Source organism: Haemaphysalis longicornis, unplaced genomic scaffold (genome assembly GCF_048455015.1).
Source record: "Haemaphysalis longicornis isolate Haplotype H1 unplaced genomic scaffold, Haemaphysalis longicornis Haplotype H1 scaffold_10, whole genome shotgun sequence".
Classification (NCBI taxonomy): domain Eukaryota; kingdom Metazoa; phylum Arthropoda; class Arachnida; order Ixodida; family Ixodidae; genus Haemaphysalis; species Haemaphysalis longicornis.
In genome coordinates this window covers 19,338,316-19,365,537 of record NW_027526204.1, presented here as the reverse complement: position 1 = coordinate 19,365,537, position 27,222 = coordinate 19,338,316, and the positions used below count along the sequence as shown (strand labels likewise).

Genomic DNA, 27,222 nt, shown 5'->3' with positions numbered 1-27,222 from the left:
GTTTTTGGTAAATTAAAGAAACCTGGAAGCAGTGACCACGTGAAAGAATTACAAGCATTAACGGAGCAGTATAAATCGTGTGTGGAAAGCGCAAAATCAAAATATTTTGAAGGGCTCAGCAATAAAATGAAAACTAATTCGAAGTGTTTCTGGCATTATATCAGAGTGTGGATCTGATCATGTTGGAGTGGTTGAACTAAACTTTAATAATATAGTTGTAGTTGATGAGGAAGGTAAAGCCACTTGTTTAAACAAATAATTTCAATCCGTCTTCTTGCCGAAGCTTGACGTTCCTTCAAAACCACACCCAAGCACGATTCCACCGATTCCAACGGTAGAACTCAGTGACCGTGGCATATGTTCTCTTCTAGAAAACCAAGATGAATCCAAAGCAGTTGGTCTTGATAGCATCTCTCCTCATATTCTAAAGCGATGTGCACAGCCAATTTCCCTTTACCTTTATATAATTCATTCAAAGTCCCTTTCAATGGGAACTTTACCCGAAGATTGAAAAATTTCTCATGTTGTTACGGTTCATAAGGGTGGCTCAAAAAAAGATGTAAGAAATTACCGACCCATTTCATTGACGTCAGTGTCATGCAAAATTTTCGAACAAATTTTATTCAAGCACATATTGGCCCATCTTACTGCTAATAATGTATTGATAAAAGAGCAGCACGGTTTTTGCAAAGGTTTTTCTTGTATGACGCAACATGTAGAGTTCTTTAACGAGCTAACTTCCAACGTTGATGAAGGTGGGCAAACAGATTGTGTGTTTTTAGATTTTCAAAAGGCCTTCGATACCGTGTCGCACTCTCTTCTCCTCGCTAAATTACAGACTCTGAATTTTGACCAAAATGTGCTCATCTGGATAACCAATTACTTTTTGAACAGGCGTCAATGCGTGCTTTTAAACGGGAATTGTTCATCCTATGTTAACGTTACATCAGGCATGCCCCAAGGCTCTGTCCTTGGGCCGCTCTTATTTCTTATTTTTGTAAGTGATAGTTCTGTGGGCATTTCGTCGGGCATACGTTTATTTGCCGACGATTGTGTTTTATATCGACAGGTTCGGAACGAAGGTCATGGTGTGTGACGAAATGCCAAGTCAATCCCCCGTGCGCGGGTATGTGCCACGATGTCATGCGCGCTGATGATGAGAAGGCAGCGGGAGTGCGAGAGGGGGACGGAACGGCGACATTGGCTCGAGCTCGCGCTTGGAATCGCGAAGAAACCTATTAACGGCGCCCGTGCTACCGCGCCGGGACGTCGACAGCTCTTGCCGGGGCTACGGGACCATCACCACAGCGCCGGATACATCGCTGCGCCGGGCATTCGCGCCTTGCGCCGGGTCGCCTGGTCGTCGGGCCAACCAGGAGGGGGCCGCAACCTCTTCGGGCAGACCACCCGTTGGACCCACCCCCATTACCTGTGCCTGCTGCCGTTTCTACCGTGCCTGGCGCCACTGGACCTCATCGGACGCTGTGCAGCAACGTGAGCACGTTCGGTTGGCATTAGGCGCTGACGCCGCACCCGACTAAGGTTACTGGATTAGCGCGACTAGGACTGACAAGGACTGCTGTCCTCTTTCCTTTCTCCTAGTCTTATTACTTGGTTTTTTTTTCCTTTCGTTCCACGCACCGCGTCTCACGTTCCGACAATACAACCACCGCATTCTTCATCCATGCCATGTCTCCGACCCTTATGACTTCTGGCACGTGTCTCGGCTAACCCGAACTTCATCACACTGGCGTCCGCGACAGGACCTCTCAACAACATCTAGAGGGACGACGAGATTTGCGCCAGAGTTGTTCCGGCCGGAGAAGCGACATGGAAGTTGAAAAGCTTGTAGCAAGTGGAAAGGAGCTAGGACTCCGTGACGCCGAGCTGCGAGAGTGGGTGAAAGCGGAACAAGACCGGTTGAGAGACCAAAGGGCAGCAGAACGTGAGGCTGTGAAGGCAGAAGCAGATCTGGAGCGTGTTAGGCACGAGAACCTGCTGCTTAACCTAAGGCTCCAGGAAGGCGCGCGAAATAACCCGCAAGCTGATGGCTCTGTTGCAGGCGCGCCTCAGGCAGAACCAACGATTTCTGCCAGCCCCCACAAGTTCATACCTCCGTTCGACGAGCGTAGAGATGACCTTGATGCGTACCTGCTTAGGTTTGAGAGGGTCGCGAGCGCGCAAAAATGGCCGGAGGACAAATGGGCCGTAGGACTCAGCACCTGCCTCGCCGGTGACGCCCTCTCCGTGATAGGAAGGATGACGCCAGAAGATTCGCTGGACTACCAGAAGGTCAAGCTGGCTCTCCTTCAGCGGTTTCGTTTTACCCCTCAAGGGTATAACGACAAGTTCTGCCTGGCCAAAGCTGAGGACGGAGAAACCGGAACCCAGCTTGTTTCCTGCCTCTGGATATTTCGACCGGTGGTTGGAGACGTCTGGGGTGCCCAAGACATACAAGGCAGTACGCGACAAGATGATCGCTGAACAATTTCTACGGTGCTGCTCCTCCCAGCTGGCAATCTTCATCAAGGAGAGGGAATGCAAGTCCACAAAAGAGATCGCCGAAGCATGTGACCGCTTCCTTGAAGCTCAGAGGGTCGCGAACCTGAGCAAGTTCCGGGACGAAAGGAAAGAGCCCCATGTCGACACCCCTACCAAGAGAGGCCCCACATGTTTCATCTGTGGCAAAACCGGACATTGTGCTCCTGACTGCAGGATAGCAGCCCGGGCTGCCCGCTGTGAAAACTGCGGAAAACGGGGGCACAAGACGGACAGCTGCCGGTCCAAACCGCCAAATAACAAACAGGTCTCCGCTTGCGCTTTTGCAAAACGCCCTTGCGGAGGAGTGAATACGGACACTGGCGGCAAAGGCAAACGCAAACTGGCCCCCCCACATTCAGGGGGTGAAGAATGCGAGCTCCAAAAAGGAAGCCTGGCAAGCAGCATGCCTGTGGCCACCAGCCAGGTCTACGGGCGGTTGGTTTCCATTCTACGAGACACCGGCAGCAACACCGTCATCGTGCGTCGGGAACTTATTCCAGACAGTTGCTTCACAGGCCAGGCGTCAACAGTCCTGTTCGTAGACAACACCACGCGGTGCCTTGAGGAGGCATACATTTACGTGGACACGCCGTATTTCACGGGACATGTCCTGGCAAAGTGCATGGCCGATCCCTTATATGACGTCATACTGGGAAACATGCCAGGTGCTAGGGAGCCCAACGATCCTAACGTGGCATGGCAGCCACAACTACCAGATTCGACAGTGTCTGAGGAGACGCGCGCGAGTGTAACCCGCCACGTGACAGCGGAAAGCGAACCATCCGGAGTTCCACAAGAAGTCTCTGCTGTATCGGGCCCGATCCCGATCACGGATGTTACAAGCAGAGACATGATCCGAAAACAGCAGCAAGACAAAACCCTTGACGACTGCTTCAGGAAGATCGGAACGGAGTTTTTATCCCGAAGTGGGAATGCTTACAACTTTGTACGAGAAAAAGGGCTGTTGTACCGTCTGTACTGTTTGCCATCTGGCCGACGGTTTAAACAGCTGGTCATACCGCAACCCCTCAGGGAGGCCGTGATGAGAGTGGCACATGAAGGAATCATGTCTGGCCACCAAGGCACGAGAAAAACCACAGACAGAATTCTTTGAGAGTTCTTCTGGCCGGGCATTCATGCTGACGTAAAAACATTTGTAAAGTCATGTGACGTCTGCCAGCGTACGACTCCAAAAGGCAAAGTGGGTATCGCCCCCTTGGGGAATATGCCTATTATAGACACGCCGTTCCAAAAAGTAGCAGTGGACATTATAGGCCCGCTGAGACCAGCCTCGGAGAAGGGCAATAAGTATACCTTGACGATGATAGACTTCGCCACCCGCTATGCGGATGCGGTAGCCCTACCGAGCATCAGCAGTGTCCATGTCGCAGAGGGGCTATTGGAAATGTTCTCCCGAGTCGGCCTGCCGAAGGAGATCTTAATGGATAGGGGGACCAGTTTTACATCCGGCCTCATGGAGGAAGTGAACCGATTCTTCGCTATGAAATCTCTGCACACGACACCATTCCACGCTATGGGAAACGGCCTGATCGAAAAGTACAACGGTACGCTTAAGACCATGTTGCAAAGAATGTGCCAAGAAAAACCCAAACAGTGGGACCGCTACCTTGCACCCCTGCTGTTCGCGTATCGGGAGGTCCCTCAAACCAGCCTGGGATTTTCGCCATTTGAGTTGATTTATGGTAGGCACGTCCGTGGACCAATGGCGGTCTTAAGGGAGCTTTGGACAGACGATGGGCTCGACAAGAATGTCCGCACCACTTACACGTACCTTAACAAGCTCCGCAACCGTCTCGAAGAAACCTGCAAGAATGCTCATGAGGAACTGCGGAAGGCTAAAGTCAAGCAAAAGGCCTACTACGACCGCAAGGCAGTCAGGCGACAGTTAAAACCTGGGGACTATGTCCTGGTGCTTCGTCCAAGAAGCACAAACAAGTTAACAATGCAGTGGAAGGGGCCGTTCGCTGTCCTCCGTCAATGCAATGACGTGGATTACGAGGTGGACGTTCGCGGCAAAACGAAGCTTTTCCATATCAACATGCTAAAGAAATATGACAAGCGACAGCAGGCTTCAGCATTCGTGGCAGCCGTTAACATTATTGAAGATGGAGCCGGCGACGAGGAACTACCTTTCTTCCCCGCCAAACAGGAGCAAACCTTTAAGGACGTGTGCATTTCACCGGGGCTAACGCCAAAACGCAGACAGGAGGCACAATCCCTGTGCAAGCAGTTCCAAGACATTTTCAGTGACTTGCCTGGAAAGACCGACCTCGTGGAATGCGAACTAACCCTGACCAGCATGACACCCATACACGTGCGGCAATATCCTGTTCCCTTCGCGTTAGAAGAACCCATTGAAAACGAAGTTCAGGATATGTTGCGCCTCGGCGTCATCGAAAGATTAACTGCCGCATACAACGCACCCCTTCTGGCTATCCGGAAGCCGGACAACACAATCCGAGTGTGCGTCGACTTTCGGGAGCTAAACAAGATACTCCTGGAGGACAGAGAGCCTATCCCACGAATTGACGTGTTGCTAGCACAAATCGGACCAAAGAGGGTTTTCTCAAAGTTTGACTTCACAGAAGGATATTGGCAAGTTCCGATGGCCGCAAACTCCCGTGAAAAGACTGCGTTTTCCTGTAGGTCAGGGTTATACCAGTTTAAATACATGCCATTTGGGTTGAAGACAGCACCAGCAGTCTACGCTCGCCTTATGAGGAAATTCTTTGCGGGAGTTCCAAACACGTTTCACTATTTTGATGATCTCGTCGCAACGGAAACATGGGAGGAGCACATCACCACTCTACGTGTTATATTTGAACGCATAAGAGAGGCAAAGCTCACCATCAAGCCGAAGAAGTCAGAAATAGGACACCAGACGGTGTCCTTTCTGGGGCACAAAAGCGGTAACGGTAGGGTTGAACCAATGACCAAAACACTGGATAAGATTCTTGCATCCAGATGGCCCCAGAACAAGAAGCAAATCAGATCATTCCTTGGACTCACCGGCTACTATCGCCAATTCATTCCCAATTACGCGGAGACGGCGAAACCGTTGACGGATCTCACACGCAAAACTGCCCAAAATGTAATTGTGTGGACAGAGCAGCACGAACGCGCCTTCTCCATTTTAAAACAGAAGCTGTCGTCCGCCCCTATATTACAAGCACCAGATCTGCGCAAAGACTTTGTGCTGCGAACAGATGCGTCCGACAAGAGTATTGGGGCAGTTCTGTTACAAGAGGACAATGGAAACCTCCACCCCGCCTCCTATGCAAGTCGAACACTTTCCCCGCGCGAGACCAAGTACTCCACCGTCGAACGTGAATGTTTAGCTCTGATTTGGGCTGTGAGGAACTATCATCTTTTCCTGTGTGGCCGAAAGTTTGTCCTCCAGACAGACCACCAGCCTCTACAATACATCCAGACAGCGAAACACCTGAACAGTCGCGTCTTGAGGTGGAGTCTATTTCTCCAAGAGTACTCCTTCACGGTGCAATACATCAAAGGCAAGGATAACGTCGAGCTGACTTCTTGAGCCGGGTGTAATCAAGTAGCGTTAGCAGCCACTTGCTCACTCGATATCGTATTCCCTTGTTGCAAGCGTTAAGTACTGTGTACATAGTATTTTCATTCTTTTTCTCCGTTTTTCTTTTCCTTTTTTCCTTTTCCTCCTCACCGCATCCCGCCCACCGAGGACTCTGAAAGTGTGTGCGGCTCCGCCCCAGCAACTTTCTGAAGCCGGGGGTAGTGTGACGAGATGCCAAGTCAATCCCCCGTGCGCGGGTATGTGCCACGATGTCATGCGCGCTGATGATGAGAAGGCAGCGGGAGTGCGAGAGGGGGACGGAACGGCGACATTGGCTCGAGCTCGCGCTTGGAATCGCGAAGAAACCTATTAACGGCGCCCGTGCTACCGCGCCGGGACGTCGACAGCTCTTGCCGGGGCTACGGGGCCATCGCCACAGCGCCGGATACATCGCTGCGCCGGGCATCCGCGCCTTGCGCCGGGTCGCCTGGTCATTGGGCCAACCAGGAGGGGGCCGCAACCTCTCCGGGCAGACCACCCATTGGATCCACCCCCATTACCTGTGCCTGCTGCCGCTTCTACCGTGCCTGGCGCCAGTGGACCTCATCGGACGCTGCGCAGCAACGTGAGCACGTTCGGTTGGCATTAGGCGCTGACGCCGCACCCGACTAAGGTTACTGGATTAGCGCGACTAGGACTGACAAGGACTGCTGTCCACTTTCCTTTCTCCTAGTCTTATTACTTGGTTTTTTTTTCCTTTCGTTCCGCGCACCGCGTGTCTCACGTTCCGACAATACAACCACCACATTCTTCATCCATGCCATGTCTCCGACCCTTATGACTTCTGGCACGTGTCTCAGCTAACCCGAACTTCATCACATGGTGCTTCTTTGCAGAACGATTTGGATTGTATTACACGGTGGTGCTGGAGGTGGCAAATGACGTTAAACCCAAAAAAGTGCATTCACATGCGTGTTTCGAAAAAAAAAGAAACCAATAGTAACGGCGTACACCATAGATACACATACTGTTACTACCGAACTAACATGCAAATATCTTGGCGTTGTTTTGTTGCATGATTGCTCATGGAATGCCAATGTTGATCACGTTGTTGGTAAAGCGGCAAGGGCTCTGAACTTTATTCAGAGGAACCTAAGGTGGGCACCCCAAACATTAAAAAATACAGCCTACCTCACATGTGTTAGACTGATTTTGGAATACGGATGCCCTGTGTGGGATCCGATGCAGGTGAACTTGATTGATAAGCTTGAAAAAATACAGAACAGAGCTACGCGGTTTGTTTTAGCGCGGTACAAGCGGAGAGACAGCTGCACTGCTATGAAAGCTGAATTGGGTTGGGAATTGCTTTCTTTGCACAGGAAAAAACTGCATTTGAAGTTTTTCTTTTCTGTCTTTCATGGGCAGACTGAAATTGACCGTCATAACTATTTCAGTGTACCCAGTTACATATCTAGTCGACATGACCACCGACACAAAGTGAAAGAGTATCGTGCAAGAACAACCATGTTTTACAATTCCTTTTTTGTGATGACCATTAGAGATTGGAACCCGCTGCAAGACAAGCAAGTGTGCTATATGAACGGAGAATTGTTTTATGCCAGTCTGTAACCCCCTCCTGTAACGCCTTTGCTGGCAAAGCGGGGCACTCACCGAATAAAGAATGTAGGGGAAACTTAACACAGTATCTCGTGAAGATTTGTAGAATTATCAAGATCCATAATATGGCCGCTTTCCAGTAAACTAACGCAAGTCCTCCAGCGACGCAGCGCAGATATATGCCACAATGCACAATTTATGTGAACACACGTGCCCTGACAAGGATGATGATGCGCACTAATGGACCATTCGCACCAGCTAGTCCTGATACAACACCCCAATGCACCAGAAACTCGAAGGGGACCACATCTCGTGCAGCTATCCATGAACGGCTTTGATGCAGTCACACTGATTAGACATGGAAGCCAACAACTCAGTGATGAGGAGATCCTTTCCATTGAAGGTTAAAAAGTTACGACCAAAGGTGATCCGTACGTCGGTGCAACAGAAGGTCATGCTGCATTTACCCCGCTCTGAACTGCTAGAATGGGACAATTCTAGGAATAGACTTTCTAGATGACCAACATTTCAATAATTCATCCGTAAGCAAAGTCATTGCCTTTTCTGCTGATCACACCATGATGCCAAAACAAACCTTTAAAGCGTAATGTTCCGAGGACCGTTAACGATTACATCACCCTACCTTCCTATGCAAGCATGATTACTGTAAACTCTCAAGCTGCTGTTTCTGACACCAACGTTTCTGTCGAGTGGCCATAGCTGGCTTTTCAACCCTGTTGCACAATGACAAGAGGCATTGTGCCCTTGAAGCAAAATAATCTCGTTTGGTCATAAATTTCACCGAGGAGTATCAGCATTCAAACAAAAGCGCATCCATTACATTTTGAGAAGACATTTAAAAGCAAGTGCCGTGATCACTGTCATTGCCTTTCAGCATGAATGCCTCCAGGTCGCGCATTTTTTTGGTGTGAACCTGGAACTATCACAAGACGGGAAACATTTTAAAATTCACTGCACTGCTACTGGCAGTTTTTCGTTGAATTCAAAGTTACGCAATACACCAACTGCAAGGTATGGAATAGTGTCACTATATACGGTTTTAGAGTATCGGCACTCTTTTCTCCCATTGTTCCGTGCCGCCGCCAAGATGATTGGTCAGTTCGCGACAGGTGACATTTGTTTACACTGCGACGGTTCATGGGCGCTGCCATTTTGTTGCTTGTGCGTTTTCAGTCGGTCAACTGTGGTAGTCCTAGCTGTTCGCCCTGTGGCTGCGCGCGACCGACGTTCCGAACGTGAACCAAACCGACCAAACCATCCCGCGCTTGGCACGCTTCGCAGCATTTTAGCTGCAGAAGTGTGTCCGGAGATGCCGTTTTGCTGCATACTCAGCTGTTACAACTCCCAGGAAGATGGAAAACGCTTCATGCGCTGCCCGCTGGGGAAAAAAGACGGCGAGCGGCTACGCGTGTGGCTGCAACTCGTCAGCCGCGATGAATTCGTGCCCACCCCGTACTCCAGGATTTGTGAGGTGAGATTGTTTGAAGTGAATTCGCGATAGTTAATAAAAGCTGGCGCCTCGTAGGCGTTGTGAGAATTCCGTGCCGAGCGCTTCGCAGCTAATGAGCTCGCGAGACCGGCCGCCGCCGCCGCGAACGTCCGACCGCGGTCTTCGGGCCGCGATATGCGTCGTGAAATTGCTGTACTCGTTCGCTCGCCAACGCGGCCCGACAACGTACGCGTCGGCCGGGTGCTGGCGGAGTTGTGCTGGAATAAAAGTAGGCAAGAGATGTGGACGCAGGAGGCGTAGTTAAACAGATGAGAATTTACAAAGTGCAGGGGGGAGAAAATAGTATGCAAGGGAAGGAAACGGTGAGAGAGTTTGGGCCGCGCGCCAGCGAGCGAGTACGGCAATTTCACAATCCGGCACGCATATGACGACGCCTGTCTTAGAGTTCATTGAGGCATAGAATTCACATACGTGGAAATTGAAGGTGAAATGCGCGCATGTGGCCTCGCAGGGAATTAACATATATGTCTCAGGGTACGGGGGGGTTCACAACGCCTACGAGGCGCCTGCCAAAATAAATACCGCCATCCGTTTAAGTTATTTCGTCCCCGCCCCGGACGTTTGCATGTCGTGGGACGTTCCATCCCGTTGAGCGACTGCCATTACGAGAATCCGAAATGGTTGGATAAATTTTAATTCGGCAGTTTAACGTTCACGGAGGGGTCACGGGAATTAGTGCGGAACTTTCCAGAAGATTTTGGAAGTTTTGGTTTGATGTACACCACGAACTGTCACGAGTGAAAGCGCTTAAACTTTACAAATCGCGCGTTGTTTTGCCATGTTCTTTCGTCCTCATTCGTTTTTTAATGTTTAGGCGCTCTCCCACTCATTTATGCGGCACCAAGTAGGCCCCACAGATGTGTTATTAATGTCACAAACGCCTTCACCCCATTCTGTTGCCAATTCTGGTATAAAGCTTGGCCTGTTCACTTTAGATAAATTCTACGAGGTTGTGCATTCTGTAGTAAACACGAAACTCTCAGAAAAAATAAGAACAAAACAAAAGCATTCTGTGTGCACTAAGTTATGCGTACACTAAAATTTTCAAAATATTTTCGCAGCCTACATTTATAATGCCACTGAGCGTTAGCATTCTGGCATGTTCTAAAATGCCTTGATCACTAATTGCGGGTATACTGCTTGCGATCTGTTGTGTGGCTTGTAAACTCGGAATTTCGACATGATGCTGCCGAATAAGGCCGTTATACGTATTGTGGGGCGCAATTTAGCAGTTTGAATTTCATGTGAAGTTGACAGAGAGACGTTCAAGCGAGAAAGCATTCACACAATGTTCTGCATTTGATAAAACTTTTCTTGTTTGCTTATTGTATTGAATTGTTTGTTAGGACCACTTTGAAGACAGCCAATTTGAAACGGGCAGGGCTGATGGCCGAAAGCTCCTCAAGTGGAATGCTGTGCCAACGATCGAAGCCTCCAACAACCAGCAGAAACGGGCTAAGGGGAAGGTTCCGAGGAGGCCAGGCAGTGAACAAGCCCACGGTATGTCACTTAGCTGATGCACTGCTCAGCATTGTACCATGCATTATCTCGATGACATGTATGGTTTTTATTTTTTTGGCATCTCAGACACACTGGATGCCGCCGATGCACCTGCTGCCTCTGTTGCCGTTCGCCCATTCCCAGGTGAAGCACATGGAGTATGACCTCCTCCATTGGATGGCGAAGCTCAGCCAATTGAGACAGGTAAGCATATGTGTGTGTGGAAGTGAACATAGCTTCATAAGATGTAGGTATGTGTGGGCCAGTTTCAAGTTCACCACACACACAAATGGCGCCAACTCCATTTGTACGGTTGGGCAGGCACGTACAGCGCCATGGATAACGCGGCTTGCTTCATGCTATCTCAGCATCATCCCTGTGCGGGGAGTTTCTTATGTCTTGCGTTGCTTCAAACCGCTGCGGCTTGAGTTAGGAAAACGTCTCCACCCAAGGCTGCGACGATATTTTATGTGGCTCTGGCGTGTGAGATGAGGCGGTGGTTTTACATGCCACCTAGGCCTGCTGTGCGCTTTTTGAGGAGTATAAGAGACGGTGATGTGCTCTGGTGACAGTGTTCTCGGGCGTTGAATGCATGACCGTCCTTCACCTGAGCTCCCAATGAAGCTAAGCAATTTTGCAAGCAGTATGGGTGGAAGCAGTCACGAGGTATGTACAGGATGAAATTAGGCATGGCAACGACAAAGATTCAACCGAAGATTTTAATTGTTTCATTTTTTTATGTAGACGAAGCAGAAATTATAAGCAGAACAGGAGCACAATACACGCTTTGACTGCTTCAAAAATAGCCCAGAGACAATTGACAAATCATAGCGCCCTAGTTTGTCACTCCATACACCTTCGTCTCTGCGCTGTTTTTGAAATATTCAAATTGTGGTGCCGAACAAGCTTTAGTATGTTATCAGTCACGGTACACGTTTGATCATTAGACATCAGTTGAAGGTTTACCTTGCACGTGGCATTCCATGTACGTGTGTTCACCTCAAAACAACCAAACTAGTCCAGGTTAAGGCTGGGCACCTAGCCGTGCTCGTCTTGTCCGTAAAGTATGCCAGCTAGCGTAATTAGTGGAAATTTCAAGCACTCTGTTAAAGGTTCAAGCATGTGATGAGGTCTGAGGTAAAAGCTTCAATGCTGCATCGACCCAACCTGAAATGAAACAGGTGCCACTGATTCATTACTAATTAGCCCCATCATCGGCTAATTACTAATTAGCCCCATCATTACTAATTAGCACCATCATGCTTTTAAAACCGGGCAAAGCTCTACTTTTTACAATTATTACATTGGTCAGTTTATGCCTGTAAAGTTTTTTTCGTCATTTTTAGCTTGGGGACAGCGGTATTCGTCGTTTAAGTTGACCCACCGCTCCCTGCCGCATCGCCGGAAGAGCGAGAAACAGCGGCAGCGACCGGAAGTAGCGTCATATTCGGAAGACGGCCAGCGACGTGCGCCGCCGCTTCGCTCTGTCCCAGTTTTCTGGGCGAAGTTCCAAATTAAGCAGGCGTGTAACCTGCACTTTATTAATCATCATTGTCTAGAGTTGCTTCTGCGTCGATTTTTAACCGTAATGCTACTGCGTGATTCCCTAAAGCGGCTCCTAGATACCATGGAGATTTCTTACCCGAGCGCCCGTGGCTACTACATTGCCTTCACGAGTAGTCGTGGGGCAGGCCGTGTCGTCGGGTGCTCTGTGCTTTGTACGCGAAGCGACGGGCTCAAACAAATACGGAGGTACCCCAAGTTCCTGAGCCATTATTATAAGGGAATTAGGAAATTTGTGGGACCACAGCGCTCTAGGCTTTTGTTTTCCCGATCAACGTTGTTGGCTGTGACGACAGCTTAGCTGAATAAGATTTTAAGAAGAAATCAAGCAAGCTGAAAGCATGAAGCGTTTTATGCGCGCGAAAGCGCTCCGCACACTTGCCGGTCGTGCATGCCTGTACGAGGCACAAAATGGCTAGCACTACACATGCCGCGGCAGGGACCGCCCTTCGCTGCCGTCCAGAATCAAGGCCGGCGCGAAAAGCAAGGTAAACGTGCAAGAGAGGATGACAGTGTGGTGAAAAATTGTGCTACGGACTGTCATCCAAGGTGATTTCAAAAGAGGTAATCGAACGCAAGAATGAGCACAGCAACGATCGCTAGAATGATTATCAACGTAGGGATAGTGTGTTAGTGTTTGAGCTGGGGGATTTTAGTGCAGTTTAAGCTAAACCATTTTCAAATATGTTCTGTGCATCTCGCAGGTGTCAGTCAAGCACATCAGAAAGCTGGCGGATATTGATGCCGAACGCGACCTCAAGTTGGCCCCCCACCTCAAGCCGGCCTACCTGGACCAGGACCATTTTGCCAAAATGAACGTGGCATCTGCGGTTGCTGTCCTCAACCATAGTGTTGGCGCTGCTATACGCGTACTAGTGAGTCTTGGGCGGATGGAGGAGGAGGCCCTAACCACAGCGTGGTTTGTTGAGCGGGTGTACCGGTGGTTCATCCTGATGACGTCGCGGTACATCGGCACCGCTATGAGCATGTTTAAGCCGGACGCTCATGATGAGGCAGTGGCGTTCCTCAGGGAGTTTATGGAGATTTTTGCTCATGTCTCCATAAAGAGCAACCGAAGGGACCAGTTCAAGCCCGTACAAGCAGGTGTACTCATTAGTACAACAAGTGCTCTCCAAATTCAGCACCAGCTTCTGAGTGTGCACAAGTTTAAGTTCGTGCTGCTGTGCAGGCTGACGCAGGATGCCTTGGAGAATCTGTTCTCCTGCATTCGGTCGAGGCACCCGGTGCCGAGGGCACTCGAGTTCAAGCTGATGCTCCGCCTCATAATGTTGAGCCAGTTTTTTAAACCGAGTCGCAAGGGCAGCTACGACATAGACGATTCTGTGGACCTCCTCGAGTTTGTCGAGATGAAGAAGGCAGCTCAGAAGAACAGTGTGGAGGCAGCAGAAGTTGAGCTCCTAACTGACAGCCTTCTTGACGATGATGCTCCCCCACTTGATGACGTACAAACGGAGTCTCTTGTCTATGTGGCGGGGTACGTAACGCATAGTGTCAGCAAGAAATTCAAGCTTTGTGACACATGCAGAGAGTGTCTCCAGGCAGAGCCCGTGGAGCAGAATGAGCAGCTTTTGAAGCTGAAGTCTTACCGCTCACTGTCACAACCCAACCCTCTCACACGTCCATCAGGTCATGTCGTGAGCTTGCTGCAGCATGCGGATAGTGTTTTCCGTGCACACGAACATGACGCTCTAACAGTTTCTCTCGCCTCACTCACAAATGCTGCCTTGGACAAATGCCAACTCGCGAACAGCTTTCCACATTGCCACGACTTGCAGAAGCGCCTAACACAGGCTTTCCTCATGCTTCGGTTGCGGATGACCCTACGAAAGCTACAGCAAGGCAAAGACTGCAAAGGCAAAATGTGGATCGAAAAGTGTTGGAATGAGGGCAGCTGTCTCTCAGATTCGTTAGTGTGTTAACTGGCAGCAGTTTGGAGAACAAAAGGCAAACTTAAAGGAGCCATGAAGAGAAAATGCAAGTTGGTTTTATTCGAAAGATTTTGTGTTTTATAGTGCCCCCAGCGCTTGTCCGGATACAAACGGTGCTTTATTCACTGAGAAATTAAACAATTTAGGTTAAAATTTTGATTTTCCCGCTCAATCGTGCGTTTTCGTGGTCCCAAGTGACATCACAGGAACCGACCGCTCTGCAGCCTAGAGTACCTTCATTCACGCATCCGCCGTACAGGGTAGAGACACGTAACGCTGGCGCCGCCATGTTCGGTTGCTCGCTCGCCGCCGAAGCAAGTCATTGTGTCAAAACCGTGCTAAAATTATCGCCGCAACGCGGTTTACTGAAGAAGTTTGAATCATATTGTCTGTTTCGCGTTGCTAGGTCTCGTGGGAAACGAAAAGAATAACGCGTTGAGCCCGTTGGCCCAATTGCGGCGGCACGGGACCGTTCAAAAATTGTCTCCACCCTGTACAGCGGTGTTGGTTTGTTCCCGCGTTTCTTTACGTTCCGTAACCTAGATGGCGCCACCATACCGTGGCAAGCGTTTGGTTTGTTTTTGCCCGCATTTAAACCTGGCTTGTTTTTGTTCTGGGAGAAAATATTTGTTCCCTGAAACAGTGCTCGCTCGACAAATGGGGTCACGTAAGACACCGTTGCTTGCGTCAATCGGCCAGTGTCGTCTGCGACAACCCCAAGCCCCGTAGTGCTGTGCAGCTAAACCAAAGCATGCTGTGCGCAGTACGAACAGCCGAACGCATCAGTACTTCTATGTTTACATGTGCTTTCGTAACTTCCACTGTTTGTCCCATCATTCTTATTGCTTTGTAAAGAATGTGCCCTAAATTTAAGCGCAAATCGCTCGTTCGTCTAGTTTGTAAGCTCCACCTAATTTGCGTCTGCTTCTGCCAGCCTCCGCCAATCGCAGAGCTTAGCCCATGTGACATCACAGGTTCTGTTGCGGGAAATGAGCTGGTGGGTCGCATGACCATTCCCGTTTTTCCTAATTATGTAGCTTATTTGAGCGAAGTTTACGTTAAAAGTGGTGTCAGTATGATTCTAACGAGACAATCTTTTGAATGAACCAAACTTGTGTTTTCTCTTCATGGCTCCTTTAAGGCACCGATGTACAGTTTAGGATGATTGATTGATTGTGTGATTTTACGCATCGAAGCTGCACCCGGGCTATGGCACCGTAGTGAAGGGCTCCGGATTAAATTTGACCACCTGGGGTAAACTTCGTGTGCCAAAATCTCGAACACACGGATATTTTCTCTTTTCATCGTAGCCAGAAATCAAACCCAAATCCTTGGGATCAGCAACGCAACGCCTTAGCCACTCAGCCACCGCGGCAAGTCAGTTCAGGATGAATTTAGGAAACCTCACGATCTTCAGTGTGCATTGGGATCTCATACACTTAGGAGCTTATGTTTGTCACCTCCTGCGGAAAGACAGCTGCTGTGGCCGGAGTATTGAACCAGCTATGTCGTGCTCAGCTGCACAATGTCTTAGCTCCCCCGGCTCAGTGCCATGAGTTGAAGGAAGAGAAATGCAACGAGCAGTGTGCCCGGGAAAATGACAGGGTTCATGTGATGGGGAGAGTGAGAAGTGCAGCAAAGACAAGTGCCGCAAGAAGACCGCTCGAGAGTGGCAATGTGTGATGAGGAGAGTGACAACTGCGACGAAGACCAGTGCAATGAGTGGCGTATGGGCTTGAGAGTGACCACGCGTGGACAAGGTGTGTGGTGGGTAGTGTGGTGGGGAGTGACAAGCGTGACGAAAAAGAGTGCAAACAAGTAGTATGGGCTTGGGAGTGACCATGCGTGTGGACCAGATGTGTGGTGGTGAGCAACAAACATGACGAAAAGAGTGCAAACAGAGAGCATGGGCTCGGGAGCGACCATCTGTGTGAATAGGATTAGTGGGAGGGCATGAGTGAGTGATTGTTTGTTAATGTCGACAGGGAAGGTATCTTTGCGATAAGCAAACAAAGCTCTCGCACAGCACAGGGTTTGAAGCCGTTTCATCACACTGCTATACAAGTCACTGTTATTTGTTGCATGCATAATCTGATCTTGGTTCTTGACGTTAGGACTCAGAGGCTCCTCTCAATGTTGAACTTTTCCATCACTTCTTTTCGCGATTCTCCTACTTTCACGCCTTCAATACTTTTACCTTCGCTGCCAAGTCCTCATTCGTACTTCGTCATTTTGGCTGGTGTGGGAGAAGCCATTGCAATGCCGCTTGCGCGCATGTGACGCGCACAAACACAGTGTGAAGATTGACTGGACAGTGTTCGACACAAGGGCAAAAAAAGAGACAACTCCTTGGTTGTCTGCATTGTTCGCTAGATTGATGGCCACAGGTGGGCATTCTGCCTTTCACTTGGTTGTATAGCAATGCCGTGCGGTGTTTTTTTTTGTTTGTTTTTTTGTTTGTTTGTTCTTTTGAGATGCACACAAGCTCGTTCGTTTCCCATTCCAATCTCGAATTTTTTTAGGTGCGCCTTTGATTTCTGCTGCGAATCCGAATTAGCTGAAGCGTGAAGAATTGACTTTTCTGCTTATTAAAGTTGCGTAAATACAGTGAGAGTGGTTGAAACACGGCCAGACTACAATTTGCGCTAGTAATCCTGCAATGTTTACAAATTGCTTCAGTGTCTCTTTAATGTTCACATGTTTGTTGCTCGAATACAGGGGCTGGAAAAGCCCATTCTACTGCTGCGAAATGGCTGGGGCCAATTTCCTCATGGAAATGATGTAGTTGTGTAGTGCCGCAATTCGAAATCGATTGCCAACTTCATTTCTTCTAGCACTTCCGTACATGTACCTGTGACGTATATTCACTTCACAATAATCACTTTTCAAACAGTGCAGAAACTCTGTTTTTGTCCAATTTTTTAAGTTACAATAATTACGTTCTTGGAAAGGTTTGTTTTTATAGTTCAGTAGCAATGTGACTTCACTGTGAAGTAATGTGATTTCATCCTCGGGGTAATAGTTTTCAAGTGTGACATAATCAGCTTTGCACATAGATGCACATACAAAATTCTTCCTTGTGTTACTTTGGCCAAGTACTGATATGCTACCAAATGCATAGTCACTGTGTACAGAATATTTGTTGGATAAATGCGTTGTGTGTGTGTGTGTGCAAGTCATGGGGTCTTTGCATTCTACTTTTTGTACCAGTTTTGTGTTAAGTTATGCAATAAAACAGCAGAGTTTTCCTGTTTATATGGCAATCACTTTGCTTTCTTTCAGGGGAAAGTGTGGTTTTTTCTGCTGCTATGATAGTTTTTGTGATCTCGAGGCATTCTTCTTTTCATTGCGATAGTATGCCGTTTGGCATAAGTCGTCTTCGGAATCGGCCTCATTGTCCTCGGAAAGGCTTGCTAGAGTTCATAATGAATTTTTCCAGATTTTTTTGAACTGCGATTGGTTGTGTTCTTTTTTTGAGGCCGTTGTCTTCAATAAATATTTATTTTACATTCAGTTGTTCTTTTTTGCCCGCTCTGCTTTCATATGCTCATCGTTGATATCCTTCTGATAGTATTTTGATTTTCAGCAGTGAAAGAATACTCCCAGAATATGTGAGGCATTTCTGCACTCCATTAACTGGAGCTAAAAATGACCTGGGCGTTAGTGCTGAACGGGCTGAAGTGTTAAAAACTTTTCGAGCCAAATGAGAGTTCAAGCATCGTTCTGCATCACCTAGGTAGTAACGTCCATTATCAGAAAAAGAGGTGGCTGCATTACTGAATTTTTCTTAGCCGCTAAATGATAGCCGCTCACTAAAGTTCACTGAATTCAGTGCGTACAAAAACCAGCACTTATATGGGGGTTTTGTGATCAGGTAGGGTTTACTGGTGAGTTTTATTTCCTGAAAGCATCCATTTTGGCACTTGATGACTGAGTTGCATTTTCTTTGCAAAGGAAACTTGACAAATGAAACATGTTCAAGTCCTTTGAATTCAATTCATCGAAATTTAGCCGCTAGTGGTGTCACAAACTTTATATAGTGGTACTAGCTAGTGACACTAGTACAACCAGGAATGCATTTACCATGTTTAACAGGCCCTCAGAATAAATGCATACACAGACTGCAGCTAGTTAAGATACCATGCGAATCGCCATCCTGTTCCAGAAGGAAAGTGGAGGCTGTGAGGGGATAAGAGAAGAATCTTAGGTATGTCCTCTAAGTTGCAGACTAGAAAAACGTTACCAAGCTATACTAAATTATGTTTGAGTTTCTGATATGGCTAACCGAAATTTAACCTGCGCTTGTCGCAAACAGCGCGCATTGCTGGGTAAAAGCCAGCGTTACTGCATAAGGTTATTTAGTGATTAGCAAGAGTAGGGATTGTGCCCGGAATACATACCTGCTGATGCAATTCGCAGTTTCGCCCGAAAAAAAAAATCCAAAGCATGGGGCGGGTTCAGCTCGTCTTTTGTGTTGATAATTTTAATGCCTGCTTCTTGAAAGTGATTTCCCAGGTGACTGGCAGAATCAGCGGAAAACTTGCTTTTCGGAAATCAACCGGAAAATTAGCTACATGCGCACAAACTGACGCTGCAAATCGAATGGTGACGTACACGGGCTAAGTTGCTAATATTTGGGCTTGCGGATCGTTATCGCTCGCCTCCAAGTTAAACGGTCGTTTAGGTGGATCACTCGTCATTGCACCGAGCGTTATTTTATCTTAGGCGCGGTTGCCTTTGCCGAAATAACCGTTTTTCGCTAATTCGCAGCGCCCGTATGCGACATTTCTGCCGCAAAAGTTCGGAGAAGCCGGGCAGAAAAAGGGTTACTGTGAGCTACTACAAATGCTTGCGCGGTGTTGGCACTCTGTTACTATAAATTATTTGCAGTGCACTTGAAAGATTCTGCACAGGCGAAAAGCGAAAGCGACCGTGCGTTCTAGATTTCGGCGCACGTCAAAGATCCCCCAGGCTTTCAAGGTTAATCTGGAGCCCTACACTACGACGCGCCTCTTCGCCTGTCTAGCGTCGGCGTGTTAAATGAAAAAAATTGTGCGTATGAAGTATTATTTTGAGACCATTAGCTAGTAGCTTCTGACTTCGAGGCACCACCGCCGGCTGCACGGCCCCGCCAGCCCGGCCATGTTGTTTACAAGCGACCCGGTCAAAGTTAGCGGCGAGAAGGTAGAAGAGACAATCTGGCAACATTGATAAGCACCAAAATGGCCACCGCTACTCACTTGCGTGCCTCAGTGACGGTACTCTAACCTTATTTAGTGACTCTAGTATGGAATATAATCAAAGACGAAGCTCTATCTACCTTTACCATGTGTCTTTACACAAGCATGAAACTATTTGGATAAAAGCTTGACGCATGACCGCCAACATCCCACAACCATCAAAAAACCCTTGGGCGGCCCCCACTTGTGCCTGCAAAAAGATGGCCCACTGATATGACGTTTGGTCATTGATACCGGCAGCCAACGGCGTACACCGAAACCCGGAAGAACTGACGTGCACCCCACTCCACGTTTGAGCAATGACTACCCTTGGGCGACATCACCATGCTGATCCCCGGGGCCCGGTGGAGGAACGACCAGTCAGCCGCCAGTTCGCCGAACTAGCACTCAGCTCTTCCTTCCCTCCACACACCCGCGGAGGGCACAAGAAGACCCGTGCACCTCTCGATTGTTCTCTCTCCACCCGCCGTCATCAGAGCCGCTGTAGGAGACATCTGAAAGCACTCCCGAATCCCAGCCAAGATCGAGACAACCATCACCACTTGTACCCATCTACGCAGACCAGCGAGCTCGCACCAGCACTTTCAGTTTGCCCCCACGGCCCTGCAGCTTGTGTGGGCATCACCGTGCCCCGGAACGAGAGTCCCGATCTTCCTGGGCCAACAGAGCAAGCGCATCATGTGCATCCCGGCCACAGAGTGAGAGGCCGCGTTTCCAAGGTCCAGTGCCAGCCGCCTTCCTGACACGATCCTACGAGTCGCATCACCCACCTAGTTAGCAGCGTGACGCTATCCCCATATTGGGGCCTCAAAGGTGGCAGTGGTAGGACTCACTTAATTGAAATCGCATAGAATAGTGCTGTACCTTCTCAAAAAATATTTTCTCGGTTCATGAGGTTGAACCTGGGATGAGCATGACTAAACAAATTCGACCACCTTCACAAATGAGATGTGAAGATGAGAAAACCGGAGAGCTGGCAGTCCTCACTAGCTTGGCTTTTTCCGGTCTGCCTGTCTAATTGGTAAATTGGACACTGATGGCACCGAGTGCATGCCATCTCTCTCAACTAAGAGCACCTGCACGTCAGAGCTTGTCATCACTAGGCATAGCCAATCCCACACGCGCACCTCCCCACTCAAACATCTGAACTGCGACGTCAGTCTCCACACCTGCTCCTGGGCTCCTTGCTTCCTCACTACTTTCCCTCATACTTCTGACCTAGCATTTTCCTCCTCTTCCCTCTCCTGAACCGAGTTTTGTGCGATGCATTTCTCTCGACTAGGAGGACCCCAAAAGAAATGCTGAGCATCCCAAATGCAACGATAGAGCAGTTGGCTAGATGCCGCTTTTATAACACAAGGGTACCCAGGTTTGATTCCAGACACAGGAAGCAGTCTGTTTTTTTGAGGCATGCACTGCCCACACCTGCTTGTCGGCTCTTACCACTTACCCTCACACTTTTTTGACTAGCATTTTCCTCCTCTCCACTTTGCTGCATTAAGTTTTGAGTGACACCGGGCACCAACAGAACAAGCTAAACAGCTCTACTGTTAAAAGTAAAATTGCATTGGCAAACTATGTCTCTCAGGACCTCAAAAAGCTAACAGGACCCTCATATTACTGTAATCCAATGAAACACAGCTTACAAATATCAACAGTAAAACAACTCGTAGTGAACACAATTGCATTAATTATGAACCTAGCCGGGAAAAAACACTAGTTGCTTTCAACAGCGTCTCCAATGCCTTCACATTAAATTACACAAATTTGGGGCCATCATTGGATGCCGTGAGGACTGATGCAGCTTTAATATGCACACGATCCCCCTCACCAAGATTTTCAGTACGACATCCATACCACTGAGCAAAATGAACTGCTTTGATAGGCCTGGGCTCTCCAAACTGTTTATGTTCTACAAGAAGCCACCGTGAAAGCTCTGAAAGAATAAGAACCCACCCTGTGTTTCCAAAACGTGGGTTGCAGGTACAGGTCTGAGGACCAGCCTCCGCTGCAATGTCTGCACCACCTTCCAAAGCAGGGAAATTCCCCTGGGCACCACCTTGGGCGTGCTTCACCTCCACAACTGAAAATACGAAATGCAGAAGCTGCTAATGACCATGAGTGTCTTACGAATCCTCAGACAGGCTCTATACATTAATGCACCACCTGCGTTTGCCTCCAAGTGAGACTTCGTGATGGCAAGGCATTATTAAAGCCTTAAGGAAAAGTTAAATACCTGTGTAGTATAAACTGGCAAAAGCATGAATGCTGCCAATAAATGCACGACTCATTCAAAACAACTTCAGGAAGTAAAGTGGTGCACATATCAAACCAACCAATTACGAAAACAATATCTCACGCAACCTTTGCTACTGTTCCATTACACAAATGCAAACGAGGCCATTATTTTTAGATATGAGTTTGTGCTAACAAGCTTTATTTTAACAGCAGCCACAGCGGCCGCTTTTCTCAAGGAACCGAAAAGTGGAAACGGCCAAGCATTAGAGATTTCGGCACACATTAAAAGATCTTGAGGCGTTCAAAATTAATCCGGAGCCCTCCACTACAGCGAAACTCATCGCCTGTGAAGCATCAGTGTGTTAAACCTCATAATCAATCAATCAAATATTTTAACTGCAGTCTACAGTATTGCTAACACTAGTTACCACTCTGAATCTTCACATCCTTAGTGCAAAAAATTAATGCACAGAGGAAATGCTCATTACGTTATGCAAGTCACATATCCGCTTCTGTTGTGCATGAAATAAAGCCAGTGCAGTGTCCGCAAACCTAAATTCTGCTAGTGCATACAGGTCCACAAACATGCTGCAACAAATATGCAAACATTTCATAAACAAGCAGCCTGAACAAAACTCACCAGTTTGCAAAAGGGCCACTGGAAACACCTTCCACTGCTGTTCATGTGTTCCTGTATGTGGGGTGAACAGCACGTTTTTCCTGCAGCCACTTCGTTGCACGCGCTACATGAATGCTGATAATGCATGCTAACGACTATGAGAGTGAGGATTTGTAAGCGGAGGCCCACTTCTGTGAGAATTAAACATATCTCTAAAAATGTCTATAAAAGACGCTGATGCAAACGCAAACACGACTCTCACTGTAGCATGTCCATCTGCGTTGAGTCTGTCGTGAACATTTTTACAGATGTGTTTACTTCTAACAGAAGTACACCGATGCTTTAAAGTTAGACACGGTAGCATGCACTGCTAAAATAACCTTTGTAGAAAATCTGGTGTACATATGCAAAGGCACCTATTTTTTCAACGTTATTTACTGGTCGCCTAACTTTATGCCACACTTTATATGTATATATGTGCTACTGTATTAAAAAAGTTGTATAAAAAGCAACATTGGCAACTAATCGATTATTCTAGTGTAATCTTTCAGTTCCTTTTCTCAGGCTCCTTAGTAATTATAAATAGTCACTCTTTACAACAAAATAATTGTAATTGTAATCGGTCACTCTGTAATGTGTACAAGTATGCCACACACAAAGTAACAAAATGTTTAAAAATTATCCAAAATGCGCCTTACAATACGAACTTCTTTCTACTGTGCTGACTGCTCCATACAAGAGTGCTAATATGAGGGGAAAAATCCAGAGTTCTCACCAGGAAATTCTTCTTCTGTTTGGGAGCTTGCACTGCTGAGTGACATCAGATTGCACTGCAAGCCTGAAAATCAAATTCCCATTCAATGATGCATACAACATGGAAATTAGGCAGGATAAGGGCGGTACCTATGGCACTAGTGGTATTGCCTGCCTGTACATATTGGTTGCAGGATATGCCCCCGCTTTCGGCTGCATCCATAGAAGTCATGACACAGATCTTCGACACCAGTGATGTTGTTCGTGGAATGCCCGTTGTTGGTATTGCAGCGTCTTCTGGAAGTGAAAACTGCAACCTTTAGTGAAAATTTACACAACTGCACAAAGCACCAAGAAGATTGCTGTACTTTCGCGTGTCAAGAATGACGTGCACACCGTTTAGCCCATAAACATGTTTTTTTAACCAAATAAACGGTTAAACGGGTCAGGTCTTTTTGCTATGCAAAACAACTCAGGTCTATCCATGCACCGCTTATTACCTTCTGCAGTGAACAAGATTCCAAGAACAATCAGGCAGTTTCAGGCGTCATTTCCACTGCCGTCGCCACTGCGGTCACAGCACCACCACGCCAACAAACTGCGACAGACAGAACGTAGTGTGTACAGAGGAAATAATGGGCCGTTGTCAGGAGCACCCCGTCTTCATCATAGCACAACGTTGTTTGCCTGTGAACGGTTTCATGTTCAATTGAGCGTGGTTAATCTAAAAATCAATGAAAATGTCCCGAATATATAATGCATTGACAGTACATAGCTGTAATGAAAACATTCAATGTCAATTTAGCTAAAACCAGTACCAACTTGTAGTGCGTTGCGACACAGCCACATTTAAGCCTACTCTGCTCCAATGTTTAGCAACCTATACATGGCATCCACTGATTACATGGGCTCCCTCCTACAAACAGTCATGGCAAGTCACAACAACGCTATGTGTTTTGTTTTTGTGAACACGCTTATGCTTACCTCATCCAAAAATCAGTGTGGCCGCCCCAGCACTAAGAGCTCTGACTCAAGGTTGAGAAGCTTCTGCTACGCTGCAGTTGATGTTACGGATTTTTTGCTAGAAATGAGCACGAATTGGGTTAGATGCAGTTACGGATACGAATTGGTTTTTTACGTTGCTAGCTGTGCACTCCCTTTCTGTTAAATTAGGCGAAAGATCCCAGTTTTCCGATTGGCTTGTTTTTCACGGGGCGCAATTCCATAGGGTTGGCATAATAAAACCGTAGGGCTCGGGCTCCTGTAGCTGGCACACTGTTTTCAGGGAGAAATTGCCCGAACAGCCATTGCCTGTGACACAAGACGGTTACAAGACTGTCATGGGACGAGGCAAAAAATGGCTGTGTGAATGATCCCGCCCACTGTGTGTGTATACTGTAGATATTGACACTTTGAGAGAGATGTTTGCTTGTTTTGGTGTCCGCGGAAACATTGCCATAGATAATGGCCCACAGTTCATTTCGAGGAGTTCAAGCTGTTTGTGAAAGAGTTGGGCTCTCGTCACGTGCTTACAGCTCTGTATTACCCCAGCTTGAACAGGCTTGCAGGACGTTTTATTTAGACGCTTAAGAACGCAATTTGTAAATCGAGTGGAGCTTCTGAGACTTCAAAAGTTTTTGCTTGCCTATCGCAACTCACCTCATGTGACAACAAATGAGCCACCAGCAAGCTTGTTACTAGGATGATGGCTGCGAAATCGGCTCAATGTTGTCAAGCCAATGGTGGGATGAAGGGCTGCATATAACCAGTTCAAGCAAGCCATGCGAGCCCACATCGTGATCGTGACATGGCAATCGGTGACCTAGCGATGGTTCACAATTATCGATGCAGACCAAACTGGTTTCCTGGTGTTGTTGTGGGGCAGTCTTTGTCTTTAACGTTCGTGTTACCACATCCAGAGGCAGCTTCACCTGCAGTCACAGGGACCAGCTGCTCACACGGACCATGGATACCAACCCCAAGGAACCTGACCAGGAGGGTGACGAGTTCCTGGCATTTCAACCAAGCAACAACCCAGCGACATCCTCTGCTCCCACCACCAGTGGGCCTGCCACTTTACAAGAGATCCAGACAGCGAGTGCAAGACGCTACCCGACTAGAGACCGTTGACCACCGGAGAGATATCATGCTGGAGTATAGCTCGTTAATTTAGCCAATATAAAAGGGGAGGGATGTGGTAACCGGCCTAGCGCCACAGTTTATCGTCAGGACGATAAAGCGCATGCGCACCAAACGATAAAAGTCGCGCAACCGCAACCTGCCCGCCCCCTTTTTCTCGACCAGCCACACACTGAGAAGCATGTGGAAATAAACGTCACTCGCTCATGGAAACTTATGTGCTGCTTGGTTGAGAGGAGGCACCATGGTTTGAAACAAGAATAAATCCAATATTTGCGCAGTCATACCACTCCAATGCAATCGATGAGAAACCTAGTTTCTATTTCTGTGGGCCTTCCCAACTGGCATAGAGACTGCTCATTTCGAAACGTCCTCCATATTACGTAACCCACCACGACATAAAAAATACCAGCACCTTTTGCCGCAAGTTCCTGAGCTCACTGTCAGACATTTAATTATGTGCTTATGCCTTGCATTCTCGCAAACCACAATACAAGCGTCAGCTCCTATACAAACATAGCCAAAAGCTGGTGAGCACATTTCCCATGATGTCCCAGAAGCGCTAATGCCACATCCCAATCTCCCTCTGTTAAACAGGCCTTCCCTGTGTTTCACGTAGCAGGCACAGTTTCACAAGGCCATGAACTAACATCAACTACGGTTCGATCCCGACCGCGGCGGGTTTTTTCGTTAGTTTGTTTGGGCAAAAAGCGAAGAGGCCCGTCCCGTGCATAGAGATTTGGGCGCACGTTGAAGATCCCCAGGTGGCAAAAATTGCAGGTGTATCATCGGAGCTGTAAACCCCAAAATTTGAGTCACACAGAACTGTTCAATGACCCAGCCTTGTTAAGTGCGTCCCAAGAAGTCAATGCCCAGGTAAAAAAATGAAGCGGCAAATTCATAGGGGAGGAACATGCACTAAGTTATTCATCGAGCGAACTTTTCGGCTTTCCTGCTTCAATTCCCACACAGCACCCTCCCCACGACTCCGTAGCCTCCCAGCAAATGAAATCTACACGGGTAATCCAGAATTGTATATTTGCTGCGTATTTCGCGGACTTTATTAGCACATAGGTACCATACTGGTTTCATTTTGGCGTAGCTTTCGGTGTATTTGCCGACACCTGCACGATCGCCGAGTTATATTTCAGCTACGACAGACGGCTTGGAGTAACTGTGACACGTTTAACGAACACAGGTCGAGTGACATTACCTGAAATCGGCAATCCAAGGAAGAGTTCGAGGTGTAACACTCCTCCACCGAATGTGTGACCGGCGTCTGCAGGATGGTGTCGATATATCACTCAACTAAACACAACTGCGGTCGTAGGGTAGACGTAAGTGGCGGGAACACAAGCCTCAAGGCCTTGGTCACACGAAAACCACGACGATCGGAGGCAGGCAGGCGTTCTGACAAGCTGCTGGGCGGCCTAAACCGATGCGTTGGCAGTAGCTCACGAGATCACCGAGCGTCTTCGCAGGCTTAGAGAACGTCCGACCGTGTGATGTGAGACACTAGCATGAGCTAGTCTCTAAAACGCTTTTCCGGGCACACAACTGACCACAAGGTATTAAAACAGGAATGCCGACAACAAGATCCACAGCGGAACGATAAATAGTTGATCGAAAACGCTTCATCCAACATACCGCAGTCATCCGCAGTGCCTTTCATGCAAGCGCACAGTAGCCTCATGCATACACAGAATGCCTGCCCTAACGTTTCCACACTCATGAAGGCGTTGTGGACGCCGAGGGCGCCCCACTCTTAGTTTTGTTGTTGGCCATGTTGATGCGTACTTTGGTTTCACGCTGAGGTGTGCAAAATGGCTTTCGGCGTTATCTGCTATGTGAAGGCGTCTTTCTACCTGAAAGAGCCTACACGTTGCGCCCCTGCACGCTTATGCCGCTATGTAATGGGAGAGTTGACAATAGAGAATTTAGCATAGTTCTCCCCTCCCTTCATCTGCGGAATACTGACG

General features: G+C 48.0%; 1 protein-coding gene across 6 annotated transcripts in view; it reads right to left on the bottom strand.

Moving 5' to 3' along the window:
- LOC144158265 (uncharacterized) overlaps positions 1 to 27,005 on the bottom strand; it is a 38,282-nt gene extending 11,277 nt beyond the window's left edge. The window contains exons 1-6 of one of the 6 annotated variants that reach the window (XM_077689031.1): positions 26,457 to 27,005; positions 23,605 to 23,702; positions 23,255 to 23,421; positions 23,127 to 23,189; positions 22,373 to 22,423; positions 21,451 to 21,577 (exon numbers count right to left, since the gene is read on the bottom strand). In XM_077689031.1, coding sequence (XP_077545157.1) covers positions 21,451 to 21,577; positions 22,373 to 22,423; positions 23,127 to 23,189; positions 23,255 to 23,336 — 323 coding nt within the window. In that variant the 5' untranslated portion in view covers positions 23,337 to 23,421; positions 23,605 to 23,702; positions 26,457 to 27,005. The remainder of the gene's footprint in view (positions 1 to 21,450; positions 21,578 to 22,372; positions 22,424 to 23,126; positions 23,190 to 23,254; positions 23,422 to 23,604; positions 23,703 to 26,456) is intronic. The other 5 variants (XM_077689032.1, XM_077689029.1, XM_077689034.1 and 2 more) reach the window with 5 other exon arrangements.
- Positions 27,006 to 27,222: the final 217 nt, after the last annotated feature.